The sequence below is a fragment of the Terrapene carolina genome, unplaced genomic scaffold (genome assembly GCF_002925995.2).
Source record: "Terrapene carolina triunguis isolate 2854851 unplaced genomic scaffold, T_m_triunguis-2.0 Scaffold558, whole genome shotgun sequence".
Taxonomy (NCBI): Eukaryota; Metazoa; Chordata; order Testudines; family Emydidae; genus Terrapene; species Terrapene triunguis.
The window spans coordinates 9304936-9320640 of NW_020664909.1; the positions used below are offsets into that span (position 1 = coordinate 9304936).

Genomic DNA, 15705 nt, shown 5'->3' on the forward strand with positions numbered 1-15705 from the left:
ATACAGGATCCTTCATTATTCCCTATGCTGTCAAACAGCTGCTGGGTCCCAGGCCAAGGGTGGGAGAAGTGATCCCTGTATATCCCATTCTTCATAAAGAAAGGGCATAAGGCTGAACTACTGAACTGTGTGTGGATTGCTTTGAAATCCCTATATGAAGAGAGCTCAGGATTCATCTACACTGGGAAACTCAGCAGGTTTGGAAACCGTTTTCAGTTTTAGCAGCCTGTCTGGCTTTCCACTTGCTCAACTGAGCCCACCGGGGGGAAGATGGGGGCAGAGCTTCTTTTTAAATGAGCTTGGAAAACCAGAATTTTCAAGACCTTTTTGGGCGGAGTTATGCCCCATCCATCCAGCTGGTCTAGTTGTGTGAGTGAAAAACACTTTTGAGATCAGTCGCTGAAAATGACTTCAGAACATAGTCATTTTCTTAATGTGGATAGGGCCCATAAATGCACAGTATTATACATTACCCATCCAAATGCCATTCCCCTCAATGAGCACATTATTCTGACTCCATGATACAATTGTGAGTAACAGCCACTCTGTCTTCTGCTAATGTGCAGCATTTGTTTATTATGATAATTCACCTTTTTTTTGCTGAGGATTGTGTCTGTGTCTCTGGAGTGGACAGGACGAAATAAGTCTGGAACTTTTGATCAGCTGTGGTGAAACAGTCCGGATGGAGGTGGAGTGGGGACTCCTGGACAATGGGAGGGGTGGGGTCTAAGAGTCAGTCTGTTTAAAAAAAAAAAAAAAGAGAGAGAGAGTGTGTGTGTAAAACTAAAGACATGGCCTTTGCTGTTTATGGTGTCCTGATTAATGCACTGGACTGGGACTCAGTAGATCTGGGTTCAATTCTTGGATCTGCCACAGACTTACTATGTGACCTAGGGGAAGTCACAATCTCTCCTATCTCCATTTCTCAACTGTAAAATGGTGATTCCTTTCACCCATATTTTATCTATTTAGACTGTAAGCTCTTTGGGGCACTCCTCTTACTATGTTTGTACAGTGTCAAGTACACCGGGGCCTGGCTGCTAACTGGGATCTCTCAGCACAACTATAATATAATTATTAATAATAAGATGCATTGAATATATTAACTCATTTTGAGGGGTCCCTGTGAGAGGATATGGCTGATAATCAGGTCTCTTCTCTTCTATATTTCTCTTTCATTTCTCCTACACCCTCTGCATTTCTGAAACTCATGAAGAAGAAGAATTTAGTTATCCTGTGTCTGTTGAGCCTTATAAAAGATCCACCAGAGAAGACAGGAAAATAGATACCTGCGAACCAAAGAGCGTTGCATAGATCCCTAAGCATGGTAGTATCATTCTTGGATATTCAGATTCACTGAACTTAAAATTACTCTATAACATCATGTCTTCTTGCTTATATCTGGATTGTGGGGAATCAAGGTGCTCGTTTCAGCTAAGACCATGTGGTCTGACTTGTATGCACATAAGAATTCTCCATACTTTTCTCTGCATTTGCCTGTATGCTGATCTTTAATCCCATTAACATCCAGTGTACATGTAAGTGTTGCATTAAGATTTTGCTTTGAATCATTCTCAAAATATGTAAAGTATTTGCTACTTAACAGTGTATTCAGGACAAAAAACCTGTTGGCAGTTCCACAACTGTTTGTTTCTGAGAAGTGATTAACTGTTGTGGTTCACACACTTCAGTTGATGAGCCTGGAGATTTTTCCATGCCGCCAAACACACTTAATACCAGACCCATGTGTGTTGCAGGTTTCAGAGGGTAAAACTCCAAGATGAGGCATGACTTGGATCTCTGGGGTGTGATTAGCCCAATGTGCCACTCATTTATGTTCTGCTTTCTGAAATCCCTCAACTCGTGTTTGTTAGGGACACAAGTTATTTTACAGTTCAGACAGAATACCTGAAGCCGTTTCTCATTTAGAGTTAATAGGCAGCTGACTGGCAATGTGCTCTTGCACAAATGTGTCTGCAAGTGTAAAGAGGCCAGTGCAAACGTTGACTTTTCAGAACCTATTGTGAATGTTGATTCCATAACATTAAATACATTCTAGACCTGTGATGCACATAATCCTACTCTCATGCTTCATGCTATTGGGGGAAAATAAGCTTTATGGTATTCTTTATGTACTGAGCATTGATAATATGTTGAGTACTAGACAGACATAGAGGAAGACATGGCCTGTGCCTTTGGGAGCTTAGAATCCATATCAGATGCAGGCAGTCTAAATCAGAGAGATAGACACCTTCTAGAGAGGGAGATGGGTTGTGTGTGTATATAAATCTGTGTTATATGTGGTAATTCAATGTTGAAAGGCCTCATGGAAGAAATGTGGTTAGAAGAGGGATTTGAAGAAATGAGAGGGAGGTAGTTTAGCTCACAAGAAGAGGAGGAGGAATTCCAGACATAGCCATGGCATGGGGAAAAGGATATTAATAAGGAGCATGGAGTGGAAGGAAATAAGAGCAAAGTGTTTTCTGTTTGGCTCAGTCCAGCATTGTAAATGTAAGTTCTTTGGGGGCAGGGACTGTCTTTTTTGTTCTATTTGCACAGCACCTAGCAAAATAGGGTCTTGGTCTATAATTGGGGCCCCTAGGCACTATCATAATACAAATAAATAATAACATCCAACTGAATAAATTTTAAAACTTATGATGAGAACTTATTTGGCATCCTCTTTTGAAGCGTCCGACTTTGGGATAAGCAGAGTGGGCTCAATTTCCTTCCAACAGCACTGTGGGTAAAATACTATTCAACATGTAGAACTGAGCATGGTTCGGACATTCCTCTCTCCTTACATGCATAGAACTAGTGTAACAGTTCTCCACTAAGAGTCATGTGAATGTTTTAAACAACTTAGCTTTGCCTGTGTTCATGCTTTCATGTTTGCTTGCCATGAGCAGAAACACACGGATCCTACTTTACTGGGATTAAAGCTTTAAAAAAATCCAACTTTAAGCTTGCATGCCCAAATATTTATGGGCTGAATCTGAGGTTTATGCTCATCCAATCAGAGAAAGTCAATATGAGTTCAAGACACAAAGGAAAAATAGTGTATTTGAATTGAGGGCCACACAGTGTGCACCAGAGAGCAGAATGTTGCCCATATGTGATGTGTATGAAAATTAAATAGGATAGAAATTGCTTGTGCAAAATGTGAAGGGGAAATGGCAATGATGTGCCTTAAGTTAGCAATAACATAAATAACTGTTGTATGTTATTGCTCGCTTAGGGCACATCACTGACATGACATTTTTTTCCTCGGAATTCTGTGTCTATCTCATCTTTTGGAGTCAAATCATGCAGTGACAGTAAATGCAACTCAATACTGAGTCCAACACACAGATTACATGGTATTTAACCTGTTTGTGTGTGTCATAACATTTTTTGAATTATCAACTTTTTGAAGTTTAGAACACAAAATAATTGGATTTTCAGGAAGGATTTGAGAGACGAGAGCTGGTGGCTTGGTGAACTACAGTATCCAAGCAAAGAGGTTGGTATGAAAAAATGTGCAGAGATGCTTGAAGGCGAAACTGATGATATATCCAGGTTGGCAGAGCAGAGGGGATAAATGGCTCCAGATAGAGACCTAGTGGATGGGTTACACCTTGGTCTACTTTTCTGAAGTGCAGATCATCAAACTACTATCCCAGCTCTGACTTCACCTTGGAAACAAACATTTAAAAAGAAAGAATTGTTTTACAACCCTATTACAATGCAGAAATCCAGTGGGCATCTGGAGCAAACTCCCAAAATCACCTCAGATTTAGGATTTTGCCTTCCTTGTGTCTGGTGGCTTGAGGGAATAGGTGGCTTTGTATAAGATATATTGCAGTGAGTGAGGCCTTTAGCTCTATTGAAAGGTCAGAAGTGTACCTTAGATTATTTTTAGGAACTATTAGAGCCTGGTGCGAAAACATGCTTTTTTGTATTACACTATAATGCAGTCTTTAGCAACTCGCATACAAAGGATGATGTTCTCTGTTTCAATATAATCCATTTTTAGCAATGGTTGTATGCACTTTACAATCTGTATCCTAAGACAGGTCCCTTAAGTAGATATATCTTTTAGGAGACACAATATGACAAAGCCACAGATGTTTGGTGCATGATATATTTCTTTCTTTCCCAGTGGCCCTTATAAAAAGGACCAGAAGATAGACTTATTAAAAGTCAACTAATGACATGATGTAGGGAGCCTGTGGTTCAGTGACTGTTATTACAGCTGTGCCCCATTACATATTGGATACCTAGCACATGCCTGTTTTTTGAATGACATTTATCTTTTGAGTTTCAAACATTCCTGGCATAAATAAGGATTTTACGCTTTTCAAATGTGTTTTACAGTTCAGCCCCGGGGCTGCTGAAGGATCACAAACACTCATCCTGTAGCAATGCAAAAAGGGAAGTGTAGGAGCATCCTCCATGCTCCCACTGTTATTGGATAGAGATGATCCCCCTCCAAGCCTTTGATTCCAGCCCTCACAAACCTTTGGGAAGCTATGCCCGGGATTTGAACTTTATGGCTGACATTGATCTCTTCAATGTGCCAAACAACAGCTTGGGTCTGAACTCTGCTCATCTCTGAGAAAGTTCCAATATGGAGCTTGTGACTGATGCCCACCATCTCCCACGCCTTGACTCCCACCCTCCTTACCTTTTAAGTGTAGGTTTTGGAATGGTAGATTGGATGTCAATGGATAATCATCAACAACATTGATCCACGTATCCATTTATGTTTTAGTATGTTTCTCTTTAGGTTCTAAATGCAAGGTCACATGACACTGAGGATCTCTGCGTAAACTTCTCAGTGTGTTAAAATAATAAAAAAGAGAGAAATTACAGCAAGGAGAATATTTATTGTCAGGCTAAACATGTAACAGTCCCTTATTCATCTTATTATTTTTTCTTTCAATGCAAAAGCACTAATATTGCAAGGTGAATGACTAGTGAGAGAGGCAATCAGTGTACTTCTGAATTGTGTTTAAAAAAAAAAAAAAAAAAAAAGCTAACAACTTGCATTGCCTCTTGAAGCTTGTCTTTATTAGACAGCTTGCAAGCCTGGTCAGTTAGAAAGACAATTCTAAAACTATCTGTTTCTTTGATCCACACTGCAAACATCCTTCTACCAATTTCTGGCCAAATCCAACATTCCTTGTATGCTCAAAACTCCTATGGCAGCCAAGGGGAGTTTTGTGTCCATAAAATATGCAGGACTTAATAAAATCCTCCTCTATTAAACTACAATTATTGATTTAAAACTGTGAATCATCTTTTGTTGGAAATCCTATATGGAGTTTGGTTTGTAGGCCTTATTGTTCATGTGAGTCTGAGGGCTTGTCTTCACCACCACACTACATGAGTGCAGCTGCATTGACATAATTACTCCACCTCAACGAGAGGCGGAAGCTATGTTGGCAGGAGAGTGCTGTAAGTTGATGTCACTCAGAGGAGTGGTTTTTTCACACCCCTGAGCAATGTAAGTTACATCAACTTAGGCAGTAGTGTAGACAAGCCCTAAAGCGTCACCACCTCATCAGACTCTTGTAGACTGGCATGCTCTGAAATCCAAACTTATTCTGTAGACTTTTGACACTGAGTAACTGTTTCCAACCTGCCAGTGGTAGAGGTGGCTCAAAATGAAAGGCTGTAGGGTTGTCTAGTTTGGACACCAGCATCTCTCCTGGAAGTGCTTAGAAGAGTGGAAGTCACTTTTCATTTATTATGAAATGCTTTCAGCCTAAAGCATTTAAGTCCAGAGCAGGTTGCATTTTTTTAGCTGGAGTTTACCAGTGCAAGCAGTTTAGCAGCTCATGCTGATTAGATCATTTAAAGCTGAAGCTGGTGGGCAGCCGTTCTATGAAAGAATAGTGTCGTTCAGAGATAATGTGTATTAAAGTAAGAACTGAAAATTCATCTGCATTGGTGTAACCATGAAATGACAAAGAATTGTGGAGAAGCAGAGTGAAAGAAAACAGAATAATGTCTCTGAAATAATTAAGATTTCATACCATTTTTAGATTGCTTCTGTTCACGGTGTACCCCACTATTCTGGAACAAGACTGAAGCTGTTCTGATGACATTTGCTGGCAGACCAGTTAAAGGACTTCAGGTCTGCTGCCCAGAACAAAAAAGATGTTTGTCTCAAAAATCCTTAATCCAACAGCGCCCGTTCAGGGCAGGAGTTCAGTTTAAGATACTGACATACACACACACACACGAGTAGTTCTTAATGACATTTCTAAGAAATTGGAGGGATTTTTCCAATTGAGGTGATAACTTAGTTTCCTGAAGAGCAATAGCCTAGTAAGCATCTGACAGTTGGTGTTGCAGTCATGGTGAATAATTCCCTCTTTCTTGAAAGCTCACACCAGGAGGCACGAGGCTAAAGGAAAGCATGAAGGAACCTGACAGTGGGGTTGGGCAGGGGAAGCTAAATTGGTTGGCTAATTGATATAGCCTTAAAAATATTGAGTGAAAATATGAAATGCTAAGAAGCTTTCTCTCCCTCCTTCTTGCACCCTCCCATTTCATACAGAGAATAGAAAGAATAACATTGTTGTTACGAGTACCTTAGGATGAAACCTTATGAAAGCATACAGGAGGTTTCCCTCCTCTGTGAAATAACAACTGTGAATGCCACGGAACCATAATTTTTAGTTTCTTTAGTGAGTGCCTAGTGCAGCCTGATACTTCTCAAATGGACATGGTGTGTCCGTGATTTATCACCCACATGGTAAGCATATGAGTAAGTCAAACATTTTGCCTGTAGTGCAGCAGGTGTTTAAAAAGAGATAGCAAAAACACACAGCGAGAGAGAGAGGGAGAGAGATGTGAGGATGTGAAAATGCAAAACTTAATAAAGCCGGCTTTTAATTCAAAAATGAATTGTTATGGTGAGAAATTACCCCTGATACTCATTTGTCCAGTGACAGCTGCTGCCCAGAATGTGGCTTTCCTCTGTGCTTAAGAGTGAAAGTAACCAGCTGTATTTTAGTGCAGTTCCTGTTGGAGCTTCTTTTTTTCCCTTTGCATTCTTTGCCCTCCCCTCTTTTCTTTGTCATTTGCGCAATGCCTGCTGTCATCCCAGGGTCTGCAGCCAAGCGCTATAGTCCTCTAGGCTGACCAGACAGCAAGTGTGAAAAATCGGGACAGGGGGTCGAGGGGCAATAGGATCCTATATAAGAAAAAGACCCAAAAATCGGGACTGTCCCTATAAATCTGGGACATCTGGTCACTCTAAAGTCCTCTCATCTGCAGAATACATTTGAGCCTTCCTCTTTGTGATGCAAGAGGCCATCCATGCAGTGCAAAAGTTCCTTTAAAACTGTCTAAAATAAACAGCTTAAGTTTAACATTGTTGTAGAGTGTCACACATGTCCAGAACAGAACCAGTTATTCCACGTTGTCCCAGAAGTTGCAGATTAGCTGTCAAGTTCCAATAGCCAAAGGCTTCCCAGAGAAAGCTTCCCTCCCAGGTGCCTATTCTCAGGAGTGGAGACTGACTTTAACAAAAAAACAAGCAGAGCCACAGGATTTTAAGACAAAAAGCCTGGTTTGGAATACAACCAAAACCAGCCCCTTATCATCCAGGTTTGAATTCCACGTCTTCCAAAGTTAACATATGCCCCCTGCTAACATCTCTTCTTCCTCCTCCTACCACTGGATCTTTCTGTTTTCTTTTAGTGTAAACTGTTCGTTCCTGACAGCCCGCTGTCAGAAACCATTACCCTTTCCATACGCCTCAGTGTGTCCCACCAAAGATTTGATCCAGGGTCAGAGCACTGTATCCTGACATATGCTCTCGGACTCAGGGCTTGATACAGTCCCAAATTCCAGTCCTCCGGAGAAAAGAGAGGACAAGAAGGGTGAATTCGATGTGGTTTGAAAATCGCTTAATGACTCTACAGAATCAGATGACATTTCACAGTGCACATCATAAAAATATATTGAGTCTGTAGTAACTTAAACAAAAGGTGCAAAAACACATACAAAAGTGCAATGTTAGTTTAACTACATATCCTGGAGATTAAAGGGTAAAGGACTGTGTCTGTGCACACATTCAAGAGTGGGATGATTGTATCTGGGGGAGGGAGGTGTAGGGTTTAGCAGGTTTCCAAAGATGTCATTAAAATATAACTATTTCCTTTCTCTTCCACAAGCCTTATGAGCCACCTGATACAATGCTCTGTTTGTACCCTTTTTGGAATGTGCCTAACCTTGTAATTATTTGTTCTAGCAAAACATTATATATGGTGGCAGCTTGTTTAACTGCACTTCATTAAGAGAGTACATTGTAATGCAATCAAAGAAAATCCCCTATTAAAAATATTTCAACTCCTGCTTTTTTATAAGCAATGTTAAAGAATAAACCATTGTTAGATACCAACCTGGGATGGGGGAGGGAGTGAGGGGGGGAAGTCACAAATCTAAAGAGAAATGCGATGGTTCATAAAAAAAGAATTTTAATAGAAGTTATTGAGATATGTAGATGTGCCTCCACTGCCATTTCATTTGACTGTCCAACAAATAGAGCGCTGGTAGATAGTGGTATGCTGATAAAGCCAAAATTGTGAGAGCTCAGTCTCAAAACCATCCCTGTATTGGTTTCTCCTTGCTGTAAAGTCTGGTTGAAAGAAAAAAATGTTTGTTTTTTTTTTGTTGTTGAGAGAGAGAGAATTGGTTGTGAAAGATGCTTGACTGAGATAAACACTTAAGCTTTTTATTTAGCCACGTAGCACTGGCAGCATGGCGATTTCCCCAGATAGCTCTATGATATGAATGTACCTTCTGTATTCTGTGAGGCGTATGTGTGGAAAAGCAGTTTTTTCTTCATGTCCATTCAGTCCTTGTTTTTTCCAGTGGGACTTCTAGCAAGGGTGCCAGTAGTGCCAGTGATGGGATGAAAGCGAACAAGTGGTGTTGAGAGGGGAGGCTCAGTATCTCATTACCCAAGCAACCCAAACCCTCAGTGTAAAAACTTAAATCTATTTAAAATACATCATTCCATGTCAATCTCTATAGAGATTCCCTATAGAGACAGGGGGCATAGTCTCTATGGGGAATGGGGTGGGGTTTATTCAGACTATAACGTCAAGATTAGGTAATAATATCATCAGATCACAATAAATAAAAAATCTCTTTTTTAAAATAGTTCAGGGGAAAACCTGCATTCAGGGAACATTCTTAACTAGCTAGTGCACTCCCAATGCCTCAGACCCACTCTTGAACAAATCCTCTCTAAAGCACTAATTTTCCATCCTTTCTACTTGAACTTACTTGGAGTGCTTTATCCTTAAAGATACAGGGCCAGCTTCAGCCCTGATTTAAGTGAGTGCCTCACCATTGGAAGACAGTGGCCTGTACCCTTTTTAGATCTAAATCCTACATAACTTTATGAGATTTTTAATAAAATGTAATTTGTGACCAGCAGGACTAAACAAGAAACAAGATGGCTTTAAACATTTCACCAGTTGCATATACATGGCTTCCTGGAGTTAATTCTGAACTTTCCCCCTCATAGGACATGGAAATTTCACTTACAGTATATACATCTGTAAACCAGTCACATATGAAAACAATAACCAAGGAATAAAAAAGTCAATAAGGAGATTTATATACAGCTGCTATTAAACTGGAGGGAAACAAATGATCTGTTGGGGTCAGTTTCTCTGGGAAATCAATTTCAGCAGAGTTTTATTGTCCTCTCTGCTACACCCTTCATGTTACTTGCTTGCACTTTTAACAGTTATGAGTGAAGAGGTTTTTACACTTGTGAGCTTAAGCTCCCTGGATCACTGCAGTCCATACAATTTGTTACCTTTTCAACATCCATGTCCCCAGTTGCCACAAAAGTCCAACTAACAATATTGAATGCACAAAGTACATTTTCCCAATAAACCTATATTGCATTTTGTCTGAGTTCCCCTAGTGTTGGGAGTTCTGTCTGTGCATGTTAACTGAGTAGAGTGGTCAAGAACCAGTCATACAGTATATAGACAAATAATTTTATGGATGTATACATTGCTCATGTGTATTGAAAATATACATCCTTCCTTACTCATAAAGGAAAATTAATCTCTCAGTACTCACGATGTACATATGCAATAAGATTGTTATCAAAAAACAAAAAAAACCCTACATTGTGAGAAAGTTAAGGTTGATAATAGATACATCACACCATCAATACAAACATTAGAACACTGATATATGAGGCTTTATCCAACACCTAATGATGCCCGTGGCAATCTTAACATGGTTTATTACAAGTCTTAACCTAAACATTTTTCCTACAGTCTTTCCTTGAAATCTGTATACGTTTTCCTAAGTAAAACAGTTTCATTTAGATTACCTCTGAGTTGTGTTAAATGAATGTTTACACAATCAGTTCACAAAATGCCTGTTTTAGCAAACTGTACCGATAAAATTGTCTGTGTTTACATCAGCCAAAAATGCCTCCATTGACAAAGTATATTCAAAACATTCTAGCACCGCTTGTTTTTGGCAGCATTTGAAGAAAGTAAAATCCAAATGGCATGTAAAGAAATTGATTTTTTTTTTTAATTTGAAGCTGTTCTCCGCTGGTCCTGCTGATAGGACACATCTTTCTTCAGTCTGAAGTTATTCTAATTATTGAGAATGTTCAGGTTGGAGAGAAATCCTCAATCTCTACCTTCTTACGGTTATTTGAAGGACCTAACGACTGATCTCATTCTTTTTTAAAATAGTTTATACTGTCAATTACTTTTGACTGACTCTTCTCACTTTAAATATGCGTTTAAGTCCCATTAACTGCAGTGGACGTAAGCATGTGATCAAGTGGTATCCTGAATAGGGATGATTTCCTGAATAAGGACCTAAGAAGTTTAAACTCGTCCCCTATTTCCAAGAACAGACTGGAAACCCCATGCCGAGATTATATGGAAAATGGACAGAACATTTCTTTAGAAAGTAAATTGCTCTTTATTATTCTTTAAACTCTCTGCCCCAAAACATGGAGAATTCAGTTTATCATTTAAAAACAAATAACCCTTTCCCAAACTAGATAAACTGTTTCTGCAGGAGCTGGAGGTTAATATTTTTTTTTAATGAAATAACATTTGCAGCCCTTTTAGAGGGGGCAGATTAGTAGTTTAAACATCGGGTTTCAAATTCCTGGTTTTCTTGGCAGGTTAGGTTAAAATCCTGGGATAGCCAGCTGTAGTTAAGTAATATGCTGTGGGTTGAATGTTTCAGATGAGACCACTACTTTGTGTGGACATTAAAGATCCATAGAATCATAGAACTGGAAGGGACCTCGATAGGTCATCTAATCCAGTCCCCTGCACTCAAGGCAGGACTAAATTATCGATACCATCTCTGACAGGTGTTTGTCCAATATGCTCTTAAAAATCCCCAATGATGGAGATTTCACAACCTCCCTAGGCAATTTATTCCAGGGCTTAACCACTCTGACAGTTAGGAAGTTTTTCCTAATGTCCAGCCTAAACCACCCTTGATTTAAGCCCTTTAAGCCCATTGCTTCTTGTCCTATCCTCAGAGGTTAAAAAAAACAATTTTTCTCCCTCCTCCTTGTAACAACCTTCTATGTACTTGAAAACTGTTATCATGTCCCCTCTCAGTCTTCTCTTCTCCAGACTAAACAAACCCAATTTTTTCAATCTTCCCTCATAGGTCATGTTTTCTAGCCCTTTGATCATTTTTATTGCTCTTCTCTGGACTTTCTCCAGTTTGTCCACATCTTTCCTGAAATGTGGCGCCCAGAACTGGACACAATACTGCAGTTGAGGCCTAATCAGCATGGAGTAGAACGAAAGAATTACTTCTCGTGTCTTGCTTACTATACTCCTGCTAATACATTCCAGAATGATGTTTGCTTTTTTTGCAACAGCGTTACACTGTTGACTCATATTTAGCTTGTAGTCCACTATGACCCCCAGTTCCCTTTCTGCAGTACTACTTCCAAGGCAATCATTTCCCATTTTGTATGTGTGCATCCGATTGTTCATTCCTAAGTGGAGTACTTTGCATTTGTCCTTATTGAATTTCATCCTATTTACTTTAGACCATTTCTCCAGTTTGTCCAGATCATTTTGAATTTTAATCCTATCCTCCAAAGCACTTGCAACCCCTCCCAGCTTGGTATCATCTGCAAACTTTATAGGTGTACTCTCTGTCATTGTCTAAATAATTGATGAAGATAATGAACAGAACTGGACCCAGAACCGATCCCTGCAGGACCCCACTCATTATGCCCTTCCAGCATGACTGTGAACCACTGATAACTGGGAACGATTTTCCAACCAGTTATGCACCCACCTTATAGTAACTCCATCTAGGTTGTATTTCCCTAGCTTGTTTATGAGAAGGTCATGCGAGACAGTATCAAAAACCTTATTAAAGTCAAGATACACCACATCCACCGCCTCCCCCCATCCACAAGGCCTGCTACCCCGTCAAAGAAGTTTGTCTAACAATATTTTTGCTGTGATTAAAATTTCCCCTCCCATCTATTCCACACAAGTACCAGTGCACATACCAGTTAACTGCTATGTGTATATAGTTTCTAAGGTTCTTCAGGATCCATAGGATAGAGAGGAGCTGTATAAATGTAAATTGCTATTGATAAATGCATAGCAAACACTTTTCTAATAAACTGGTGTGAGATGTGTTACTTGTAACATCCATAGAGATGTATAAATAAGTTTAAAATAACTAACACACTGTTATAAGAAAGCTTTAACACAGCACTTATGAAGTACATACGATTATTTAGGTCTGTTTCAACAAAACATTATAGTAAATCTTACGGTAATTTATCAGAGAAAAGCCATTTCTGTTAATCATTTATTAACTATTAATAATTTTTGTGAGTGTTAACTTAATGGGAAACGTTACCAGATGGGGTACTGGGCTTGATATGCTGTTCAAATACAAAAATGACAAATACCATTAATTAGAAGGGCATAAAAATGACTTACAAGGGCATAAAAGCAGCAAGCAGGAGGGGTTGACTTAACATAGCACTTGCTATACTACAACAGTCCAAAAGGCTAATCACACTGATACTTTGCCTCTAGCAGTGGCCTATACTTATGAAAGTGTGGAATTACTCAAGGATATACATTACAAACCAATCCTATATACCTCGCTTAATGCTTTTCAACAAGCACAATGAGCTTGTAGATCTGGTCAATGTAAGTAAAATTAAGATAGACCCCCTACACCCCATCCTCCAAAACTCCAGATTCATTAATAGTTAATTGCTGCAAGATAAAGGTTTACTTAGATTTGAATGAAGAGAGAGTATTTCTGAAATGCAAATATTGTTAGGGAGTATATTGCAAAGAACGGGGTTGAATATAAAAATACAGAATATAGAGTACATACATTTGGCTGGGGTGGATATATTTTTTCAATGTTCCAGTCCTTTAAAGAGTTTAGCAAAATCAAGTATGATTAGAAACGGGGGGTTGGTTTATTTATTTAATTTTTATGAGAACAATTTGTCTGGCATTTAGAAGTTCTCCTGCAGCACTGGAAATCCATCCATAACAGCACTATGCTAATACTTGGGAATGGATCGTAGCTGAAACTAACAAATCTACCAACAGCAAAAATATCATAGCTGCTGAGTTACCTCTCCTAACTGATGATGGCCAATCTTTGAAAGAATGGATCCCGTGAAGTAAATGGAAGCTTTGCCTCAGATTTCAAGAGTCCAGGATTTCAGCGCTGGTTTGGAAAAGCATCCAAAAAATGGTGGTCTGAAGCTTAATTGAAATTCTTTATGTTGGAAATCTCATGAGATCAGGATTTTTACTGCCAGACCTCTAGTACTTCCAGGTTTTGGATGGTGGATTAGTGGGTGGCATGCCATAGCTTGTCATCCATACTTGTGATTAATGTATCTCAGAAATAAAATTACTGGCAGTGTAAGTTTAATCACATGTACTTTGCATTTTAGATTTTTTATTTTAAAAGAAACACCGTAAAGGAAATGCGATGTATGTGGGAACAATTTGCATCAGGGGAATCCTTACTAAATACTCTCATAAAAAAGGATGTATTCTGCAATATGCTGCTGATTATTATTAACTATGGATACCATGAGACTCCTTGTATGTAATGTATTCCAGTCCTGTCATATCCTTGCATATGAAAACGTTGTCAATGATCTGCGGAGCCTGGTAATAATAATGCTGCAACATTATAACAAATAGGTAGTACCATTATTTTGGGGTTTTTTTTTAATATATCAGATGTATTTTATTGCTTACATTATAGTAGCAGATTGAAAACATCTGCTGTCTTGCCACTAGTCCACCAGTAACAGAAAGTTTCAGCTCACTTTCCTTCAGGCCAGTATGCTTCAAGACATGTGTACCAAGACTATAATCCAGCTGCTGAGTGTTGATACAGGGCCAGGCCTATACTCAGGAGTCTTTTAAATGGAAACAATACCTCCTTGCCAAGGATTAGAACAGTGATAAACTCCATTTGCTTTTTTTTTCTCTCCCCTACCTTCCTCTCCTTACAGCCCCATCCCCCATCACAATAATTAGGAAAGACCGGACATCCCGAAATAGTGTCTCTCTGTCTTGGCAAGAACCCGAGCAGCCTAACGGCATCATCTTGGACTACGAGGTCAAGTACTACGAAAAGGTGGGAGGAAAGGATTGAAGGGGAGGTCTGTGTAATGAAATAATTTCTTCTTCCCTTCACTAAAGCTGGTAGGATGCACCCATTCACTCACTCGCAGTGGCAACTAAATATTGACACTGTTCAATTTAATAATAATAGGGAGAATATGATGAGAATCTGAAAAAAGTTGGTAAGTAGTGTTGTGCATCAAATTCATGTCAGAATGCTCCAAAATTAGTGTAGAGATTAAAACAGGTGAAATGTAAAGCAGCCTTTTTCTTCTCCGTTGTATTTACTCAAATATATTATGTTTCAAATAAGCATATACTAATGAGCTGGTGTTTCAGTGCAGCATAAAAAATATTTGCAAAAAAGTGAATTGAGAGGAATTAGATCTCTCTGTTTAGTGTCTTGTTTACAATTTACATCACTCCAGTAATGCACTGTAAAGACTGGGAGACCCATTGTGAATGACTGAATTTTACTAATTAGTGAATAAATGAATACATGCAAAGGAAGAAAATAAAACTAGGGAAGTGCACCACTAAATTTACTTTGCTTTATTTTGACAATAGTATTATATTTTAAGTGGTTTGTCGATACATCATATATTTTGTAAAGATAATGAAGTCTCAGGGCTTGTCCACACATGCAAATTTATCTGGAATAAAGAAGGGTGTGGATTTAAATCTCAATAACTCTTCCTGATTAACTTCATGTGTGGACACTCTTATTCCAGAATAAGAGTACGTTATTCTGAATTAGTTTAAATCAAGTGAATTGAACAAAGGGCTTATCTATACAAATACTTAGCTCTTGGCAAGCTGCCTACACAAGTGTTAAAAGTGAATTTTTACCACTTTCCCCCCATTATTTACATTGTAAAACCAACACAGCTACGGGAGTAGTACAAAATAATGCCCCAGTTCCGCAAAGCACTTAAGCATGTGCTTGACTTTAAGCATGTGAGTAGTCCCATTGTAATCAGTGGAAAGATACATGTGCTTAACATTAAGCACATGCTTAAATTCTTTGCTGAATTGTGGCCTAAAG

At 39.0% G+C, this 15705-nt stretch overlaps 1 protein-coding gene across 2 annotated transcripts in view; it reads left to right on the forward strand.

Annotated features, from left to right (window-relative positions):
• EPHA3 (EPH receptor A3) overlaps window positions 1–15705 on the forward strand; it is a 318240-nt gene that overhangs the window by 230868 nt on the left and 71667 nt on the right. For both annotated transcript variants that reach the window (XM_024208613.2, XM_024208614.2), the window contains exon 6: window positions 14549–14673. In XM_024208613.2, coding sequence (XP_024064381.2) covers window positions 14549–14673 — 125 coding nt within the window. The remainder of the gene's footprint in view (window positions 1–14548; window positions 14674–15705) is intronic.